This window comes from Panthera pardus, unplaced genomic scaffold (assembly GCF_024362965.1).
Source record: "Panthera pardus isolate Hobbes unplaced genomic scaffold, ASM2436296v1 HiC_scaffold_15, whole genome shotgun sequence".
Classification (NCBI taxonomy): domain Eukaryota; kingdom Metazoa; phylum Chordata; class Mammalia; order Carnivora; family Felidae; genus Panthera; species Panthera pardus.
Genome location: NW_026526710.1, coordinates 8949198 through 8970409, shown reverse-complemented (window position 1 = coordinate 8970409; position 21212 = coordinate 8949198). Strand labels below are relative to the sequence as shown.

The 21212-nt window shown below is 51.4% G+C and overlaps 1 protein-coding gene across 2 annotated transcripts in view; it reads left to right on the top strand.

Annotated features, from left to right (window-relative positions):
• The window catches only part of KSR2 (kinase suppressor of ras 2), a 433928-nt gene extending 417869 nt beyond the window's left edge, over positions 1 to 16059 (top strand). Inside the window, exons 17-20 of one of the 2 annotated variants that reach the window (XM_053902086.1) lie at positions 3272 to 3403; positions 8162 to 8291; positions 9330 to 9463; positions 15041 to 16059. In XM_053902086.1, coding sequence (XP_053758061.1) covers positions 3272 to 3403; positions 8162 to 8291; positions 9330 to 9463; positions 15041 to 15047 — 403 coding nt within the window. In that variant the 3' untranslated portion in view covers positions 15048 to 16059. Of the gene's footprint in view, positions 1 to 3271; positions 3404 to 8161; positions 8292 to 9329; positions 9468 to 15040 lie in introns of those variants that run through there. The other variant, XM_053902087.1, reaches the window with a different exon arrangement.
• The last annotated feature ends 5153 nt before the right edge of the window (positions 16060 to 21212 follow it).

Here is a 21212-nt window from a genome sequence, read left to right as displayed (position 1 = left end):
TCCCGCCCTCCCCTCAGAGCTTGGGTCGATCACAATGCTGGCTTCCCAGCAGGGGGAGATCTGCCGGGCCTGGGCAGGGGTGGGGGTCGCCCAGGGAAGTGAGCGCGTCCTGAACATGCAGCCAGACCCCAGGGTTTCCCCCAGACCCATCCCCAGCGTTGCTTGCTTACAGCTGTTCTGCCATCATTGAGAAAAGGTGTCATTTTCGGTGCCAGCCACGATCATGCCGGCCACGTGCAGACAATTATTAATCAATAATAACCATCATGGAGATGATTTGAGTTTGCCACCCGGTGGGCCCATCCCCATGGGAACAGGACACCCTGGAGTGGCTGGGCCAGACCTGGGGTCCAGCCCCCTCCCAGGTGTGTGCCCACACCCACCCCAAGCTGAGGGTTAGGGAGTGGCCAGCACCCCTCCTCCTGACCCTGCCCGCAGTTCCAAACCTGCACTGAGCCAGCGAGTCTAGAAGAGGCAGCAGGGACTGTTGGAAAGAGATCAGAACGGAGACGCTCTCCCTTCTGGAAGCAGCAGCCCACGCCCCCGCACCCCCAGTGGCCTGGTCCTACCTGGAGAGTGTCGGCTGGCCCGGGCCACCGCCCTTCCTTCAAGGGTGATATTCTTTGTGCTCTAGTCTCAACCCCGTCTCTGAGTCCTCAAGATGGACAAGTTAATTTCTTTGAAATTGTGTGCCCGTTGTACAGATGGGAGAGTGGAGACTCAGGCCTGCTCAGGGTCACATGGCTAGTCAGCAGCAGGTAGGTCCTTCAGTTACCGCAGGCATCCCCATTTCTGGAAGCAAGAACTCACTGGGACCTGCCAACTCGAGGGCTTGCCAATGTGTTTCAGTCTTGCTTTCCAGCAGAGGATGTGTTCTAATAGGTCTGCTGTGCAGAGTAAGTCCTGTGTTACTGATGCCAAAAGACTGGAATTTGGACCATCTCCTTATTTTATGTATAAATTAGAGCGGTGACTCTCAACCTGGGGCTCTCCCGCCCCCCTGGGATATTTGTGATGTCTGGAGACATTTTTAGTTATCACAGCAGGGGAAGAGATGTACTGGGGAGCGGCCAGGGATCCTACAGTGCACAGGACAGCCTCCACCACAAAGAATTATCCAGCCCCCAAACTCCTGGAGCCTTGCTTGTCAGGGATCCTTGTGGACCCCAGTGTGTGGTCCACAAGATACCTTTAAGGATGACGTGAATACGCCTTTTTTCATCTTAATTTTCATGCGTACTAAAAAAAGTGCTAGTCTCCATTTATGGTCATGTTAAGAAGTAAATGAAAACAAAAAAACCCATTTGTAGTAAATAATAGTCTAGAGCAGCACTGTCCAAAAGCCCCCGGCCACGTAGAGCAATGGAATTTTAACTTTAATTAAAATTAAATAAAATTAAATGTTCAGTTATTTAGCGTCACTAGCTGGATGTCAAGTGCCCAGTAGCCATGATGGCTAGTGGCTGCCATATTGGATAGCCAGCCAGACAGAGACATTTCCATCATCATGGAAAACTCTATTGGGTGTGGCTGCTATAGAAGGTGTTCAGGTAGGGCAAGAATCGTGATCATGGGATATGAATGAGTGCAGTCCAGGGAACAGAACATCAGGCCTGACATAGCTCAGAAGCCACCCTAGGAGAACTGTAGAATCCAGCCGGCCCCAGGTCCCCACATGTGGAGGCTCTGGACCGTCACAACCTCACTCTTGATGGTTGGAGACATCCATGCGCCTCTCCCTTCGCTGCCCACTGGCCCTTCCCCGGGAGTCTTGAATCAGGGGAAATCTTGTAGGAGGTCTGTTCAGATTCAGATTTCAGTCCCAAATGGAAAGGTCTGTACCTACTTACAATGTGAAGAAGGCAGCCAGCATATTTCCTCCTCCAGGAATTTATCTTAAGGAATAATCATAGATCTGAGTGGGAATACATTCACAGTACCTACCTAAAGAGGTCCCTCACAGCGTTGCTCAAAATGATGGAAGGGGCAGGAGCTACCTAAGGCCCATCAACCAGGGGTTGGCTGTATACATTTTAAGAAACACATAGGATAGCATGATAATGTGCCAGTTACACACACCTTCTTTAAGTTTCTAGAACACCCCAGACAGGGTTTGCCTTACACCTTTGTCCTAACTTCCCTTTCTGCCTAGAATATTCTTCTCCTTATTCATATGGCTGGATCCTTTATGTCCTATCTTAGCTCACATTTTACCTAAAGTAAGTTCCCTCTTATCTTTAACACATTCCCCTGTTTAATTTTTTTTTTTTTTTTTTTGCATAATGCTTATCACTATCTGTGTTTTTCCTTTTTATTTAATTCATCTGCCATCACCTTCTCCTACCAAAGCGGAGGCTCCAGGAGGGCAGGGACCTTGCTGGACTCCCTCACCGCTATGCTCCCGGTGCCACAAACAACAGAGTTTAGGCATAGTGGGTTCTCCATAAATACAGTCAATCCTCATCATTTGTGGATTCCAGATTTGCAAATCTGCCTACTCACATCTGTTTGCACCCCAAAAATCAATCCACATTTGTAATCATTCATGGGCATGCACAGGGTGGTGAAAATTTGAGTCACCTGATGCATGTGTTCCCAGCTGAGGTCAAACAAGGGGACACTCTGCGATCTCGCCTCGGCTCTCGTACAGATGACCAGGGGACAGAGATGGGAGGGGGCTGTGCAGCGCAGGGCAGGAAGCCCCCCCACCCTGGGCCAGTTGGACAGAGCTTTGCAACTCTGGCATCTCCTTGTGGGGCAGCCTCAGACACATCACTCAACGCTTCTGAGCCTCGTTTTCCTCTTCTGTAAGATAATGAAAATTGAACGTACTAGGATGAGTTGCTTTCAGGATTAAAGATTACAATCTGTGTGAGCTGTGCATGTGAAGACATATTTCCTCTAGGAGCAATGATTCCATATTTGCTAACTCACTATTTGCAGAGACTTTATAAAACATAACTGCCATGGATAACAAGACTCAGCTGTCGTTGTTGAATGAATATGTAGAAGGGGGTGCCTCAGAAGTAGAGGGACCCGATGATGGTTTGGGTGTTGGGTGTCTCTCTCCAGACCAGTCTTCCCTGTCCCTTCCACTGGGTCTCAGCCTCAAGTACAAGGTCGGACAGTGCCCAGCAGTGTGTGGCGGGGGGGGGGGGGGGGGAGGGGGCGGGGCCGGGACAGAGATGGTCCAGAGACTCAGAGTCAGTGCTGGGGGGCTGGTCCTCCCTGGGCTGTGAAACGGGGCTCACTCTGTGTTTTGCTTCTCCAGGCGAGAGGATAAACTCCGCATCCAGAATGGCTGGCTGTGCCACCTGGCACCAGAGATCATCCGCCAGCTGTCCCCCGACACAGAGGAGGACAAGCTCCCCTTCTCCAAGCACTCAGATGTCTTCGCACTCGGGTAGGTGGCCCACCCAGGCAGAGGGACATTTCCCAAGCCTTTCTTCCATGGCTCTTGGTAGAGACAGGGTACTTATCTTCTGGGGCCAAGGTGGTTAGGTTTCTGGGTGAGTTTGGGGGTATCCAAGTGGGATGTGGCAGAGGGATGACCCTAGCAAACCTTCATGCCTGGTTTCTAACCATGTGACCATGGCAAGTTGCTTGACCCATTCATTCATTCATTCATTCACTGAAGCAATAACCACAGAATATCTACGGAATGCCTGCTGTTAACAATTATTCAAAACTTAGGGAATTAAAGAAACATTGATCATCTCAAGTTTCTGGGGTCAGGAATTTGAGGGTCACTTAGTTGAGTGGTTCTGAGCTGGTTCAGAATTTCTCATAAGGTTGTGGTCTAAATGTTGGCTAGAGCTGTGGTCTCATCTGAAGGCTCAATGGGCTGATGATCCACTTCCAAGATGGCCCACCCACATGGCTGTTGGCAGGAGGCCTCAGTTCCTTGCCCTGTGGGCATTTCTTTAGGCTGCTTGAGTGACCTCACAAGCTGTATTGCCTTTACGAGATGGTCTCAGAAATTACGTATCGTTGTTTCTGCCACATTGTGTGTGTTAGAAACAAGCCTCTAAATCACAAGGCGGTGAATGAAGCTCTACTTTTTTAGAAAGGGATATCTAAGAACTTGTAGACATAGTTTTAGACCACCAAAGACGACTCCTCTGTCTTATCTAATAGAAGACTGACAAGGAGGTCGTCGATTTTAGCAGAGTATGGTAAATGCTATGCTGAGGATAAACACAGCAGTCCCACAGGACTGTGGGAATAAAAGAGGAACTAAATTCAGCCTGGGAGATCAGAGAGGGCTTCCCAGAGGAGGTGACTCCTGAGCCTAAGTGAGAGGTTGAATCTAAGTAGGCCAGATGAGGGTAGGGCAAGATGTCTAGATAGAAGGAACATGTGAACAGGCCCAGAGTAACAGAAAACAAATTGTCCACAATGGAGGAACATGTGGGGAGTGAGAGGTGAGGGAACTGAGAGATAGAGAATCGGGAAAAAAAAATGAGCTGGGGGTGGTGACACGAGAGACTAGAGAGGGAATCGGGGTCGATCCTGCAGGGACTGAGAGGCTGGGCTGAGGAGTTTTCATCTTCATAGCACTGGGGAGCCATTGATGGTTATTAAGCAGGGGGAGTGATGTAATCATACTTTGAGTTTTGGAACAATCACTCTGCCGTGCAGAGAATGGAGAGGAGAAGGACAAGACTGAGGGGCTGGGAGACCAATCCAGGGGGGATGCTGGCAATCTCTACCAAATCACTGCCAGTGGGTTTGGATGCTGGAAATGGACATAAGAAGCAATGGGGGGTGGGGGGTGGATGGGATAGGGTTTGATGATGGGTAGAATGTGGGAGGTGCCCAGATCCCTACCTTAGGCAGCTGGGTGGAGACTAATGTCTTTCACCAAGAGAGAGACCCTGGAAGGGAGGCCTGGCCTATGCTGGGAAGGCAAAGAATGCAGATTTGGACACAGTGAGCCTGGGCTACCTTGGAAATGGCCAGTGGAACCAACTAGAAGGCAGCTCTATCTACACATGTAGAATTTGGGAAAGAGGGGTGTAGGGCGTCTGAGCAAGGAGAGAGAAACCACACCCATGAAAGAGAATGGGATGTCTTTGGAAGCGCAGAGAAGGATAGAAGGTGCAGGACAGAGCTCCCTGAGAAGGTGCATCCGGGAAGGCTTCCAGGCTCCCCTCCCTCCAACGGCCATGCTAGTCCTCGCCTTACCTTGTCCACCAAGGTGGTTGCAAAGATTGTTGGTTACAAGCAGAGACGGCACTGGGGAAGCATTTGGGAAAGTTGCAGCCCTGCAGATGTGTGCAATTAGACTTAGCAACGCCATGAGCTGTCGGACCGTCTTCTGCGGAAAAGCACCCCTACTCTGTCCTCTCTGTACATCTCGGTGGTGGGGGATGGGGGAGGCATTTGCTGGCCCGTAAGGATTCTCGACATCTATCACTTGGACCCCTTTCGACGTTGTCATTTGCCCTGATGAGTTTATGCCCAAATCTTTACCTCGTTAGAGACTGTAATCTGAAACCAAACTGCAATAATTAAGTTGGTATATTTTAGTATAAATTTAGCGAAAGGAAAAAGAATGTAATTAACAAAATGTACTAAAGTGGGTAATTGGTTTTCCACTGGAGTTTTAATCTTTAGCAGTTTATTTTTTTCTTCGTGTGAGTTTCTCTTGAAAGTTGGGTTTGAAAGGAAGTTTTAATGAGGCTTTTATTCCTGACACTGCTGAATTCTAAGGGACCTGGTGCTCTTGGTTTCCTGCCAATTAGGTGCTTCTTGTTGCTTGGGAACATCATGCTCAGACAGGACTTAGAACAAAACTGGACTTTTAAAAACATATTGAGCATCATGCTAAGGTTCTTGTGGGTGCTGTCTCATGGAATCTTCACAAGCATCCTTTGTGGCAGGGACCAAATGCTGTTCCCAAATGACCGGCGAGGAAACAGGCTCCAGGTGGCTCAGTGACTTGCCATGTGGTCAGGGGTGGATCCGGAGTCCAGCTTGGGACATCCCAACTTCAGAGTTGGAGCTTTTAGCCACGGGGATTTCAGAGTCATTTTACCACGAAAAGCCCTATTTCCCTTAACTGTGAATCAAAGAGAATAAAACCGGGGAAGCTTTCTGAGGATTGAGCGAGAAAACACCTGTAAGGCATGCAGCACGGGGTCAAGCTCCTAATAGGCTCCCTTCCCCCTTTCACATGAGCCCTTGCCTGCAATCTGTCTGTGCCTCCTTCCCCAGACCCCAACCATCAGCTGGAGGATTGCCCCCCGCCGACCCTGAATCCTTCACTGCCCCAATTAGGAAAGACTCTGGAACAGGATGGAGGGCAGGTTTCTCATAGCATAATGGCCAATGGTGCAAATCTACAGTCAGATCAACTAGATTCAGCTTCTGGCTTGCACCTCTTATTTGCTGTGTGACCCTGAGTAAGATATATAACCTTCCTGAGTCTCTGTCTCCTCCTCTGTGCCTCCTGTTTGAACACGTAGGTCTTATTTTTGTTCAGGTGTGTTGATGGCAATAGATGGGGGAAACAACTGTCATTGAAGAGATGGCTTGTTATTCATGGTTTCCAAAGGAGGGGGCACATCATATCAAGCAGGGCCACACAGGGAATCACCAGGGTCAGTGAGGAGGAAGATGTGGGCAAGAGCCTTTATTACGATTTACTTGGGGAGGAACTGGTGAGGCAGGGTAAGCAGGCTAGAATTGGCTAGTTTGACTAATTTAGCGGGCCCTGGAGTGCAAGATTGTCCCAGTAGGGCAGGGGAATATTGACCCTGAGTGGAAGCCTGATGGAGGTGGGGGGGCGGGGGGCTTTGGATTGGCTAGTTTGCATATGAAAGGCATACTCACGGGAGAGTCCCTTACCATCTTTAGGAATAAGCTTGCCCTTCGGAGAGTGGCAGTCCCTCCAGGGTCAGGGAGGCCCCCAGATGTCACATCAGCAAAAGGAAAAGGCATGCTTCCTATACGTCCCCCATAATCATTGCAAATGCAGAGGGCTTCGCATAGTGTCTAACACAGAGTCAAAACTCAGTCAGTGTTATTGATTATTACGACGACAACAGTAATCATCTAGCACCTTAACGTGGCAACTTCCTGACCATCTAACGCAACACCCCAACACCCGGGCATCACCGCTCCTTGCCCCGGAGGGATGAGGCTGGCAGGGGGAGAATATGCTGAGAAGTGGGACCCTAGAAATAGCTGGTTTGACACAGTCCTCTGATCAGTAAAGAGGATAGCAGAGTGCTTCGTGTTCTTTAAAGCAAATTTGCATAAATTATCTTAGATTAGAGGAAAGATCATTTCCTAGGATTGTTTCAGATATTTCCTGAGTTGGGAATTTTGTTCCCAGTGAGCTGAGACCTATTCCTATGATACAACTCAGCAACTCCCCAGCACCCAGTGAGTACCCCATGGCATCCGCCAATGTCCTCACTGCCACCCACATCCCCCCCAGCAATTTTTCCCCACTATTCCATGAGCTAGTTTATATTTAGAAAACAAAACTATAAAAAAAATCCTATCCTATCACCCAGAGTTAGCCATCGTTAACATTTTACTATTTCTTTTTTTCCGGTCTATACATATGTAATTTTTTAAAAGGGTAGGTACTACCTTATATACAGTCTTTTTTTCCTTAGAATTATATATTAAGCATTTTTTTTCATGTGAGAAAAATTTCTTTGAAATGTTTTAATAATATCATATTCCATGTTGTTTTATGGAGTTACCATAATACATGCAACCTATTCCTTTTGTTGAACGGTTGTGTCGTTTCTCCTTGATTTGATATTATATATGATGCTATAGAGAATATCTTTGTAAGGGGATTTTTGTATACCTAAGTATTTCCTTACAGTGGTTTCCTGGAAGTGTAAGTCTAGGGTCAGAAATCCTAGCCACGTTCCATTAAACTTCAAGGTGCTAGGTTTTGACTCGTTTTAATTCAGGCACCAGGGAAGGTGTCCTGGGATAAGCATGACTTCTAAGACATCAAGAAAGCTTTAGGTGTATCTCTGCTACCAAAACACAAGCCCTGTGAGGAAGAAACTAGGAAATAGAGGGCTGGTGTGTGTGTGTGTGTGTGTGTGTGTGTGTGTGTGTGTGTGTTGAGATACAGGGTCAAGAGCGACATAGCATATCAACACCCCTTAACAACATCTGCCAACAGCACAATTTGGTATGAACTCCACGCCAGGGAGTGGCCTTTCAAGACCCAACCAGCAGAGGCAATCATCTGGCAAATGGGCACCGGCATGAAACCCAACCTCAGCCAGATCGGCATGGGAAAAGAAATCTCGGTAAGTCCTGGGTCAGTGCCAGCTCTTGGGAACAAAGAGAAAGGTAGACACGGTTCTGGACCTTCTTTTTCCTGTGTGTTAAGGTTATGAATGCTTCCCCAGAGGGTGACGCAATAGCATGCCCACAGCCTTGTCAGATAGTGATTTGGAGCTTAGGAAGTGTAGTTTCTGAACTATGCCTGCAATTCAGGTTCCTGCCTCAAGGGTGCAGTAGCACTTGGCCAGATTTTTCCTAGCAATGAATTGCTGAATCAAGTAGAACCAGTGAATTCCTCTTTTACTGTTACTTTTAAAAGATATCCATTAAAATGCTACCCATATTAATGATTCTAATTTTATTTGTACCTACATAAAAATTTTTAAGGCATTATCCAACTCAGAACACTATACACAGAATCAGAGAAGCCTGAGTATAAATTCATAATCACCCTCTAAAACACAGCAGGAAGAGTCCTGTCTTTTGATCAGGAGGCAGATAAGTCAGGGGAGGAATAATAATCTGGTATGTTTCTAAGGATTACCTGTATCTAGGTTTCTTTTCTGAGGTGAGGTGATTATTAAAAGTAACTTTCCACTCTTTGAATTTGAAGAGCACTTATGATATGGGGATGTGGATAGAGACCTCAGGATTCACTTTTCTCCCTTCCTTCGAGGAAATAAAAATGCCCAAGAAACTCCTCGGGGAGCATTATTGATTTTAGCATATTCCAGACCTTCTAGAATAGAAAGGACCTGCCTAGTTTGCTATATGGGCTCGTGAGTTGGATGAGTGGAAGAATGGATGGATAAAGAGTTGGATGGATGGAAAGATGACAGATAGATAGATAGATAGATAGATAGATAGATAGATAGATAGATGGAGAGAAATGCATGAATTGGGATGAGTGGTCGGATGGATAGATGAGTAGGTGGATGGATGGGTGGATGGTGGTGGACGAATATGCAAGTGGGGCAAATGGGTAAACAAACGGACAGACCCAATGAGATGCCAGAGACATCATCGTTTATGTTAAATCACCACATGTTGGTTTCTTTTAGGACATTCTTCTCTTTTGCTGGGCCTTTGAACAAGAAGAAAGACCTACCTTCACTAAGCTCATGGACATGCTGGAGAAACTGCCAAAGCGAAACCGCCGCCTGTCTCACCCCGGACATTTCTGGAAGTCTGCAGAGTAAGTGTTCTCGCTTAGCATCTCTCCCCACTGCCTTTGTCCTCTGGCTTTTGCCACCTTTTTGCTGCTGCCTGCCATCTCCTTTCCATATACCCGCCTCCCTCCCCCAGCCACCACCCTTCCCTACCAGGTTTCCATTCAGGGGAGTCTGCTCTGGGATTCGGGTCCTGGAGGCTGCCCTCCAGGGTCTTGGTCTTTGTCCTCCTGATGAAGGTCGATGCCCCAGTGAGTCTGAACATCATGTATAAGGCAACACCCCGAACCCACCCAGCCCCCTGTGTCAGCTACTCAAGCATGCTCCTCCAGGGGGCCTAGCTTTCAGGAAATCTCCCCCCTGGGCCAGCAGCCTCTCCCCATCACGGCATCTCTCAGCTTCCAGAACTTTCTGTTGCATGAAGGCAAGGGTTCTCAGCTTCTCCTTGCTGTAAGTGTCTCTCTGGCTTCCTCATTAGAGGCTCTGTGCCCCTCCCCCTACTTGTTCTTGGATGGAGATCAGTGGTTCTGAATGAGGCATCTCTCTGGGGGCCTCCTTCCCAGGCCCCAGCCTCAGTGATTTCTCCAGAAGTTGAGGGTGAGGCTGGCCCAGATGAGGCTGCCGAGAGGTCCCTGCTCCCCACTGCCCTGCCGTTCCAGGCCCACATGGTTGCACACACACGTACATAGAAACTGAACCTGGAAACACGCCTCTGCACATGTGCGTGCGCACATGCGCACGGGAGCACTCAGGTACACACACGCTCCCGACACAGGACCATTACGTGAAAACACACCCAAACACACGCGGTACTCAAGCCCACACGTGTGGGCGGACGCAGGCATACACACAAACACGGTTACGTTACGTGACACACGCATGCACACAGCAGCACTTCACCACCACACGCCTCCACACAGACGCGCAAATGGAGGTACACGCGTCTCCAAACCCCCAGCTGCGGGCACAGGCACACCAGAGCGCTCGTCAGCATCTCAGCACGGGACCCCGCGAGGATCCCCAAGGCAGCATCCTGAGGAACAGAGGCCCCGGGGGGCCCTCGGCTACCCCTCCCCCCACCATTTGAGCCTGCTGTACCTGGAGGACAGGATCTCTTCTTCCCCCAGGGGCTCAGCCTTTTCCCAGACAATGAAGGCAGCACAGACTTCCCATGTCAGACAGACATGGATTGGAGCCCCCGCTCCCCCGCCTCATCGCTGTGTGGCCTTGGGCGTGTTCCTTGGCCTCTCTGAGCTGCGGCGTCAGCCTCCAAAGAAGGAGGGCGGTAAACGGCTTTAGCGGGGGCACCGTGGCGATGCCGTCAGGTCGTGCGCTGGGGCGTTTGGTGCGGTGCCGCCCACGTTAGCAGGTGTTCTGTATACTTGAGCCGCCTTTGTCTGCCAGGAGCGAGAACAAGCGGTATTCTGCTGGCCTTCCAGGATTGAGTACAGGTTGAACATGAAAACGGAGGGAGGGAGGCTCTAACAAGTGAGGACTCTCTCCAGCTAACGGAGCTCAGGCAAGTCGGAGAACGAATGACAGAGCTCTGGGTGGGTCCCAGGAGTGACCCGGTGTTACAGAACCCGAGTGTCGTTTGGGCCATCACCAGTGGTCTCTGCTTTCCTGGGGGTCAAGGAGGAGAGGGCAGGAGTTAGCTGAACAGAGGGGCTTAAAGCTCCCTGGTTAGAGGGAGAGCAGAGGGCCTTCTTTTCTGTATTTTTCCATGCCGTTGGGCTGAGAAAACAGAGACCCTAGAGACCGTGCGGTCTGGCAGGATGGGATTCTAGGATCAGTGAAATTTTCTCTTCACTCGCTTTTTTACTCCGTCTGGGTGTATTGAATACCTACTATGTGCTAGGCTCTATTGTAGAACGCAAATACAGTGGTGAACAAAACTAATAAGCCCCTGGCCTCATAGGGTTTACATTCTAGAGCAGCCACAAGAAGCAGGTAAACATGTTTTAAAAAGGGTCATCATTTCAGATGGAGTTGTGTTGAAGGGTGGAAGGGAAGGGTCAGGGAATGCCCCTCAGAGGAGGTCCTGTTAAAACAAAGCCCTTGGGGCGCCTGGGTGGCTCAGTCAGTTGAGCGTCCGGCTTCGGCTCAGGTCATGATCTCACGGTTTGTGAGTTTGAGCCCCACGTCGGGCTCTGTGCTGACAGCTCAGAGCCTGGAGCCTGCTTCGGATTCTGTGTCTCCCTCTCTCTCTGCCCCTCCTCTGCTCATGCTCTCTCTCTCTGTGTCAAAAATAAGTAACCATTAAAAAAAAATTTAAAAAAGCAAAGCCCTTGAGGGGAAGCCAGGCCTCCACGTGGAAAATCCGAGCCCCCCAGGCAGGAGTGAGCGTGCAGTGCTGGTAGAACAGAGAGGAAGTGGGTACGACCAGGCCGTGGTGAGTCGGAGGGGGAGAAATAGGAGGTGAGGTCCCAGGAGTGGTCAGAGGCCAGATCGGCATGGTAGGAATTGGGTTTTTTTTCAGAGGATGACAGAGCATTCTAGAAACTTCCTCAGAACCGGAAGACCCCCCCCCCCCAAGAGGCCATGTGGTCCCACACCTGCTCCCCCTAGGGTCATCCACTGAGTGAAGGTTGTCGGGGCGGGGGGAGGGGGGATGTGGAGGGCTTTTCCTTTGTGGAATAGCTGACATTGGGTTTGGGGGTCCAGAGATCTGAGGGCAATTCCCACCTCTGTCCCTACTGACTTTGCTACTCTGTTTATTGCCTAGCATGGCCATTTTCTTGGCCACATCATAACCCCTCAGGGAGAGGGAATATAAAAAGACACTATGAATCGAGACCTGAAAGGAACAGAAGTCCTCTTTCCTTCTCACCGTCAAAGTAGAAAAGTCCTGGGGATTACCTCCCTGGTGGATGCAAATGTGTGTGGTGTCTGTGCCCTATTCCTGCACCCGTGGCAGACATAGCGAATCTATCACAGCACAACCACCATCACTCAGCCCTTCTGCTAGCCACTTACTGAGCCAGTTACTCAGAATCAATGCACGGGATGCTTTCCTTGGCCATTCCAGATTGATCCAGCCTTCTTTTACGTATGGAGGAACTATGAATCATGAAACTCAACCACATCCGCAGGGGGTGTTGTTAACGAAGTTGGGAACACAAGTCAGGCTCCAGCTCCCTAATCCGGAATTTTCTCTCCCCACAACATCAGCCCTTATGGTTCCCTTGGTCACACTCATCTGGCTTTGAGATGGTCACCCTGGTGGGTGTAGTCAATGCTGGAGTCCTTCTAGAAGCCTCCTGAGTCAGCGTCAGATCGGCAGAGGGTTTGGCAAAGGAGACTCAGGATCTGGGTCCTTTCCAGGCCTTTGTAATCCATGGAGGGTACCAACCAGGAGGTCCCAGCTGCAGCCAGCATGTTGCGGATACGAGCGGCTAACTCCAGGCTTACCTCTGGGGTCTTGGGTTTGCCCCTCCAGTGGGTCACGCTTGAGGAGCGGGGGCTTCCAGAATCCCAGTATGCGTTAGCACATGGGGAACTAGAGGAAAGGCTGGGGACAAGCCTGCATTCCAGAGCGGTGCATCTCGAAATTTAATATGCGTCCACAACATCCAGGGAATTTCTTAAAATGCAGATTCCCATTCTGTATGTCCGCAGTGAGGCCCAAGATCTTGTATTTTCAGCAAGCCCCAAGGTGATGCTGGTGTGGCTGGTCTGCGGACCACCCTTTGAGCAGCGAGGGTCCAGACCTTTGCTGCCCAATAGTGGCCACTCCCCTCATGTGGCCCTTGAACACTCATAATGTGGCAAGACGGGATGTCCTGTGAGTGTGTAAAATCCACATGAAATCTTGAAGACTCGGGATTAAAAAAAAAAAAGTGTAATTTGTCCCATTACACACACAGGACTGGTGATAACGTTGAAATTACAGTGTTTGGGATATAGTGGGTTCAATAAAATACACTATTAAGTTCACCTTTTTTTTTACCCTTTTAAAATATGACTAGAAAATTTACAACGACTTGGATGGTATTTCTTTTTTAACAGCTTTGTCGAGCCAGAGTCCACACATCGTATAATCCTCTCCCCTTAAAATATACAACTCAGTGCGTTTGGGTATATTACGTTACTCATTTTTAAAATTGTGGTAGGGTATATATCACATGGATTTGCCATTTTAGCCACTTTTAAGGGTACGATTCAGTGACATTGATTACATCCACAGCGTTGGGTAGCCGCCGCCACCATCCCCAAAAACTTTTGTCCCCCTCCGAGCAGAAACTGTACCCCGTAAACAGTAACCCCTGATCCCTCTTCCTCCCGGCCCCCAGTAACCTCTCCCCTGTACCCTGTGCCTATGAACTCGCCTGCCCTAGGTAGTTCAGACAGGTGGAATCATACAATATTTGTCCTTTTGTGTCTGGGGTCTTCCCTTAGCATGTCTCCAAGGTTCGTCCACAGTGTGGCATGTATTGGAACGTCACTCCTTGTTACGGCTCAGCACCGTTCTGTTGGATGCACGGCCGCGTGTTGTTTCTCTGTTCATCTGTTGGCGGGGACTCGTTTGTTTGCACCCTGGCTACTGTGAATAATGTTGCGGTAACAGTGGCGTGCATGGATCTGTTGGAGTCCCTGCTTCCGATTCTTTTCAGTAATGTTGTAGGTCCCTCGCACATCATTGGTCTGGGTCATCACCTTGACCGCCAGCGTGATCTCCATCACCCCGGGTACCGCTTATAAAAACATTAGTAACAGGTACTGTGTTAGGCATTCTGTCTGCCTTATCTTGCTGACTCCTCAGAGCCCCCACCTAGGAGTTCAGAGCCCCCACCTAGGAGTCAACCACTGTTACTGTTTTCCTCGTAAGACAACCAAAGCACAGAGAGGCTGAGTGCCTTCCCAGTGGTCACACAGCTAGTAAGGAGGAAAGCAGGCCTTGGAATCCAAGTTGGTCTGAACCCTAAACCCATGATATTAACTCCTCTGCTGCCTTCTAGGCGCAGATTACCAGAGTGCCTTCAGGGTCCCTTTCCAGAATCGTGCTGGGAGAACGGGCATAAACATCTGCCGTGCTTGCCCAGATCCTGGCTCGACAGTGGTCAGCAAAGCCTCTGCCCGTAGCAGGAGTCTGTGGTGTGGATCCTGGTCTCCCCTCCACTTCCTCTATTTCCAGTCCTTACTGAGCATGCTACACGTGCCACGAATGCGGGTGTTCCAGCACCACATGCCCTCAGCCCAGCCCCCACGCTGGTGACCCTCCCTAGTCCAGAGGCTACCTGATCCAGTGGGAGGAGTTCTAGGTTCAAATCCTGACCCTGCGGCTTCCTGGCTGTGCACCCCTGGGCAAAACACTTAGCCTCTCTCGGCCTCCATTGTCTCATCTGTAAGAAGGGTACAAGGCGTGTATCTTGCAGGCTGTTCTCAGGTTTAAATGAGATCAGGTATTTGTGGTGCTTGGCACAGAACCCAGTACGTAGTAGGACCTCGGTACAAATGGGTGTCCCTTCAGCTCTTCTTGCAGGGGACAGGAACAGCTCATCTCAGACCCCCTTGCCCGCCGAGAGGGTGCTCATCTACCAAAGATGACACTACTGTGTCCATGTGACCTCTTGCCTCTCTCTCTTCTTCTCTCCCCACTCCAGGCTGTGACCGTTGGACAAAGGGACAGCACTCAGCTGCCTCAGCCCCCGAGCCACCTCTCCTTCCCCGCTCTGCCAGCTCAGGAGGCCAGAGGCTCACCATCAGAGGGTACCGACCCCGGCCGGCCTGGGAGCACTGCACGACCGAGGTCGGCAGCTTCCCCACTCCCCAGACTGCCGTGCCCTTCTGCCCGGGCAGGGTTGGGGACCCCTGAGCTAGGACTTACCAGGACCAGCCAGGGAGACGTGGAATTGATCCGTGAGGCCCCGGGGGCCACGTGGAGAAGAGAACTGGAGGCTGAATGCAGAGCGCCCCTGGGCCACGGAGACGAGGGCACGAGGCCTACTCGGGCAGGCTCGCAGGACCGGTCTGTGTGTACATGTGTGTCCCCGTGCACGATGCCGTTCGCTCTAGATCCCCTGTGACAAGCGAGAGCCAGGCCGCCCCGGCTCTGGAGCGCCGCTCTGCTGACTTGGTCCCTGGGTGGCGGGTTCCAGCTGTGCTGTCTGGAAAGATGGGGTGGGGTGGGGAGCTAAGCACCAGCTTCGTGGAGGCCTTGGGGCCCAGACCTGGGCAGGGGGGCTAAACTGCTCCTGTGTAAACATCTGTTCCCCCAGGCCTGTCATGGGTTTCGGCCTCTTTGCATATGGCTCCGAAGTACACAGAACAGTCTCGTATGTCTTTTGAGCTCTGGGTCTCTCTGGGGTGTGGTTCCCATTTCTGCTGCCTTCGCCTGTTCTGGGAGAGCACCGTCCCTTTTGGCCTCCTTGCCCCCATGCTTCCCCCTGCCATTTGAAAAGCACAGTGGCTTCCTGGCCGAGATGACTTCCGGGGACTCCTTGCAGCTTACCTTCGCCCACGACACCCCCCTGAAGCCTGGGCCCTGAGAACTGGGGGTCTGGGGAGGAAGTTCTAGGACATTCCTTCTCCCTCCTCCTGTTCTGGCATCTACACCAGCTAAGTTTGTCCACCACGGCGATGGACGTGGGTCCCTGATATATGTACGTTGGATTCCACGGCATATGCATGGCATCCTGTTTGCAAAGGATCCCCCCTTTTCACCCTTAATAAGTCCTGTTGGGGAGGCAGGGAAGGAGGTCATAGATGTTCATTCTCAGCTCCAGCCTGGTGTGGAGCCCTGAGTGGTTTCCCCATGAGAGGTCTGCCTGCGCTCTCTCAGGGCCCATGCCTTCTATCCCTCCCTCTTGCTCCCTCCTGGGCTGGTGGCTTTTCCCAGCCACTCGGGACCACGTGTTCTATAGGAAAGATCCAGGAAGCAGGTCGGGCGTGCAGAGTCCTGCGGGGGGCCTCGGTCCTATGTTCTTACGTTCCATTCCTTACGAGGGTGTGTCTCCTGTTCCCAAAGCCCCTCTGACCTGGCACCAAAAGGACATCTGTCCCCCAGCAGGGCAGTGGCAGGGCAGCTGGCCAGCAGGCAGGATACCCAGGGTCAGCCCATAGCCTCTCCACACTCCCCGGGCACTTCCCAGGCTTGGTTTTCTTCTGGTCACTACCTTATCCCGATGGCCCCCTCTCAGAGAGGGGACCAAAGACTTCAAAAACCTTGCCTGAGTATAGATTCAACATCCCACCTGGTGTAAGGGGTATGCGCGGGTCTTCCCCACCTTGGGTGATTTCCAGACTGGTTCATGCTTGAGGGGCCAAGCCTGCTTCCAAACTGGGAAAAATGATGAGCTAGCCATGCTTCCCGAGACCCTGGCCAAGGGGAAAACCCCGAGCCTCCCAGGGGGCCTTCCTGAATGGACTCCCACCTGCAAAAGACCGGAGACTAAAGGCCCCCGTGTGGGCTGTTCCTAAGTGGATGGTCCTCTTGTTGAGGCTTCTGTATGTAACTCTGTGACTCTTGGCTCAACGTTTGTGTATCTTAGGGTCGTTTTATACACGCTGGCACAAATCCCAGCAAGCCACTCGGCAGACCAACCCCAGACACGGGTGTGAACCTGCCTGGGCTCTGCCCAGCGGCCCCTCCAAGGCCTGAAGTCCAACCCTGGCTTCTGTTTAATCCAACCAGGACTTTGGGGTCTGTGCACCCCAGTCTTTGTCGTGGACCTGAGCGCAGGAAAGGAAATGAGGAAGGGAGGAAGCGGGCAGGACGCATCTACCCCGAAGCCAAAATGCTCACCAGGACAGCAACTGGCTCCTTCTTTCTGCTCTCATTTCCAGAATTCACTAACATGGTCACCCAGAGCCTTTGGCAAGACCCTGCAGGGTCTCCGAAGACTGCTCTTTCCATCTGTTCATGACCACCAGCTTAAGATTGAGGACAAGGTGTGAGGAATCCAGGCAGAGACCCCAGCCTTTCTGGTTCCCTAGGACCTTCTCTGCTTAGCAAAACAGGGTTCCCTGGGCCTGTCCTGGGCCCCAAGTCACCTGATCTTGATTTCTCCCTCTTCTCCCACAGTCTTACCTTGCTCCCACCTTCCTCAGTCTCCACAGCAGCCAGGCTGCCCCAGGTATCCAGCCCTCCCTGCCGCCTCCCACCCCTCCTCCTGGCGACCACCTTGAATTGTTTAGAGGGCAGTTTTAATCTGCAGACGTTTCAATTCAGTGGGAACCAAACCTCTGCTTTCCCTGCTGACCTCAATCTTATTCATGAGTCAAGTATTGGGAGGAGGTCATATTCATTAATCTTTTGCGAGGAAAGAAGAAGGGAGGTGTGTGTATTTTTACATCGTAATTGCTTGACTCGTTCTGTAGACTCCACACAACCAAGAGTTGTGTGTGTGCACCTGTGCTGGTCACAGCTGTGTGCAGGTGCCCCATGCCCAGCCGTGAGCTGTTTATCTCTGTGCCCTGCTTTGAGCAAACCCTTGTACCCACCAGCTTCCCAAGTACATCGGTCCACAGAGTGAAGATTCACAGGGAAGCCTTGACTTTGCCTTCTTTGAAGGGCTTGTGGATTTGCACATTAAATTCCATCCAACTCCCCGGGCCATGTGTATTTCCTAAAATGGGGACTCCTTTCCGGGGGAACCCCCTTGGCCATATGTGGGGATATCCCCATGTCACCTTCCACAGCATGAACTTGAAGACTCGAAGTCTTTACTTAATTCTGTTTTGCCCTGGTTTTCCTTTTGCTGGTCGAAGAGAAAAAAAATCCCATCTTGCCACAAACCATCCCCCTCTTTCTGGATTCTTGATCCATAGAAACCTTGGACTGATCTCTGATGACTAGACTCTTGTATCTAGGATACCTGGTTCTGCCTCTTTCCCACCCCACCCCCTCAAAACCAGACTTTATCACCTCCCACGATTATTGTCCCCCCCACCACCACCAGCGGCTGATCATCTCAGGAACGTGAACAAGGTGGCATATGCTCGGCCCAGGCCCAATCCCTATCTTGAGAAATCTAGAACCAGGGTTGGCAAATTATGGCCCTGGGCCAACCCGCCAAATAGTTTTCACCTTCTCTAATTGGGGAAAAACCAGAAGAAGATTTCATGATACGTCAAAACCCCATAGAATGCAAATGTCAATGACAGTCAACAAAATTGTATTGGCACGGGGCCACAGCCATTCATTTACATATGAACCACGGTTTCTTCTGTGCTACAGCGCCACAGTTGACTACTGGTAACGGACGCAGTGTGGCCCATAAAGCTGAAAATATTTATAACCTTGACCTTTACAGAAGACTTTTGCCAACCTCTGCCCTAGGGGACTGTCTTCCCAAAGAAGCATATGGCGCCCAAGAGAAGAACGGGAACCAGGCTGGGAGTTACAGGGGCAGAGAACTTGTTCCAGTGAGGGAAGAACTTTCTAACAGCTTGCCCCAAGATGTAGTGGGCCGCCTGGGGAGGTGGAAAGCTCCCTGTCCCTGGAGAGGGATGTGCAGACATTGAGGCCACTTGGCATACACGATAAAGAGGGAATTCAGGCTTTGGAGGATAGAGGGACAGGTTCTAAGACTGTATTGGGCCCAGCCTGCCATAACAAAATATCTTAGATGGGTGACTTCGACAACAGAAAGTTCTTTCTCGCAGTTCTGGGGGCCGGAAGTCCAAGACCAAGGTATCAGCAGGAATGGTTTCTCCTAAGACCACCCTCCTTGGCTTTCAGCCTCTAGCTGTGTGCTCACGTGGCCTTTTCTCTGAGCACGCACATCCCCAGTGTCTCTCTCTTCTAGGACACCGGTCTGATTGGGTGGGAGCCTATCCTTACGACTTTTTCATCTTAATCACCTCTTTAAAGGCCGTATCTCCAAGCACAACCACCTTGGTGGTTAGGGCTTCGACATACGAGTTCAGGAACATACAGTGAGGCGTGTGCTATGGTGGGGGGAGCGGTTCAGTCCCTAACAAAGACCCTTGATATTGCTAAGACCGTGATGGTAGGGGCCTTCTGGGCAATGCTCCTATTCCTGGCTCTCATTCCCATGCTGTTCTCAACCTGGAGTCCCCAGATTTGCCCTCCCTGTCCTCACCCCCTGCCAGCCTTCACCCAGCTGCCCCCCAAGGACTGGTCTCGTTCCAAATATTCCACCACCCAGGCCCCTCCTGACCGGGGCCGCCATAACAAAGCCCACACACCAGGCAGCTTAAAATGAGTGTCATGGATTCTCTCACGGCTCTGGAGGCTGGAACCCTAAAATCGAGGTGTCGGCAGGACCGCGCTCTGATCCCCCCGCCCTGCAAGGGTGTCCCTTCCTGCCCGCCTCTTGTTAACTCCCGGTGGTTTGCTGGTCGCCTTTAGCATTCCTTGGCCCGCGGCTGGATCCCTCCATCGTCTGACTCCACCATCACATGGCCTTGCTGCGCATCTGTCTCGCGTGGCTGTGTCATAGAAGGACACCATCCCGCTCGAGTTTGACCTCACCTTAACTCATTATACCCTCAACCACCCTGTTTCCAAGTAAGCTCACATTCTGAGGTAACCAAGGCCTAGGACCTCAGCATATCTTTTTTTTTTTTTTTTTTTTTTTTTTTTTTTTTTGGTGGCAGGGACACGATTCAACCCTAACACCCTCTAAGGAGCTTTCTCCCATGCCTTGACTGGTCACCTTGGTCCCTCCATAGCAGACCCCCTAGGACAAAGGTCCCAGAATTCCCTGGGCCACGAGGGTCAGGACACCGAGGTGGCTCTTCTCAAACCCGACACCTTCCTCCCTGGGTCCTGTAGTCCCGGACTTCGTCTCCACAGGTGAGGCCGGGCAGCGTGTCTGTGGTGTGGTGGTCACTTGACCACCGAATGCACTCGTTTCAGCCCAGTCTGAAGGGGTTGCTGGCACAATGCTTGCTTTAGTGGATGCTCTTGCCCGGTGGCAAAGGAACAGACTGTGGCGAGCTGTGCACCTGCTGCAGCCTTTTTCGGCCATGCCTGTGAAGGGAGGATGTTTCGAGCAGGCTCAGGCAGACGTGCCCCCTGGGCCCCAGTCGCCCCTAGCCGCCCCACTGCGGCCTGCACCTGCGAGGGAGTAGTCCTGACCTCGGAGGGGAAGGAGAGGCAAATGCAGTCTGGGCTTCAGAACATGGGGACCTGGGGGCTTGAAGATTCTTGTTCTTCCTGACTCTCCCCGCGTCGTGCCAGCTGGACCATGAGCCTCTCCAGTCACTGCTCCTGACGATCAACCCGAATGACTGGCTTCTGTCTTGAGGTCCTGCCAGCCACGCCATTCTCTAATGAGGCAGAGCGTGAGTGGGAGGCCTTCACCCTGAGCGCCTCGACTCGCCTATGTGCTAGCACCTGGCCTACTGCCTGGCACATAGTAGACGCTACGGGATGCAGAGAGGGAGAGTTGCTGGGTGAGAGCGAGGCACGGGCACAAGGGGCCAGATGCCCTTCCTTGCAGGGAAGGCAGAGCGGATCCACAGACAGGGCCCGGCGCCGATGGGATTCCCATAGCCAGGCCCGTGCTGTGGATCCCACATCATCCCAAGTGGATCTGCCAGGTTCAATGCACTTGACTCCTAGAGACCCATTGGTCGGGTGTCCCGGGGCATCTGGGCCCTGAGAGGCAAGAGTGGTGATCCGTCTCTTGGAGCCTCAGTTCACTGAGCACTTACTATGTCCCAGGCCACCTGAATCCCCAAGACGGAACAGTCCTGGGAGCGAGGTACCATTACGCACATTCTGCAGGTGAAGAAACTGTGGGAAATAGATGGAAGCCAGCCTATTAAGTGGTAGAGCCAACATGTTAAACAGGAGTCTTTGGA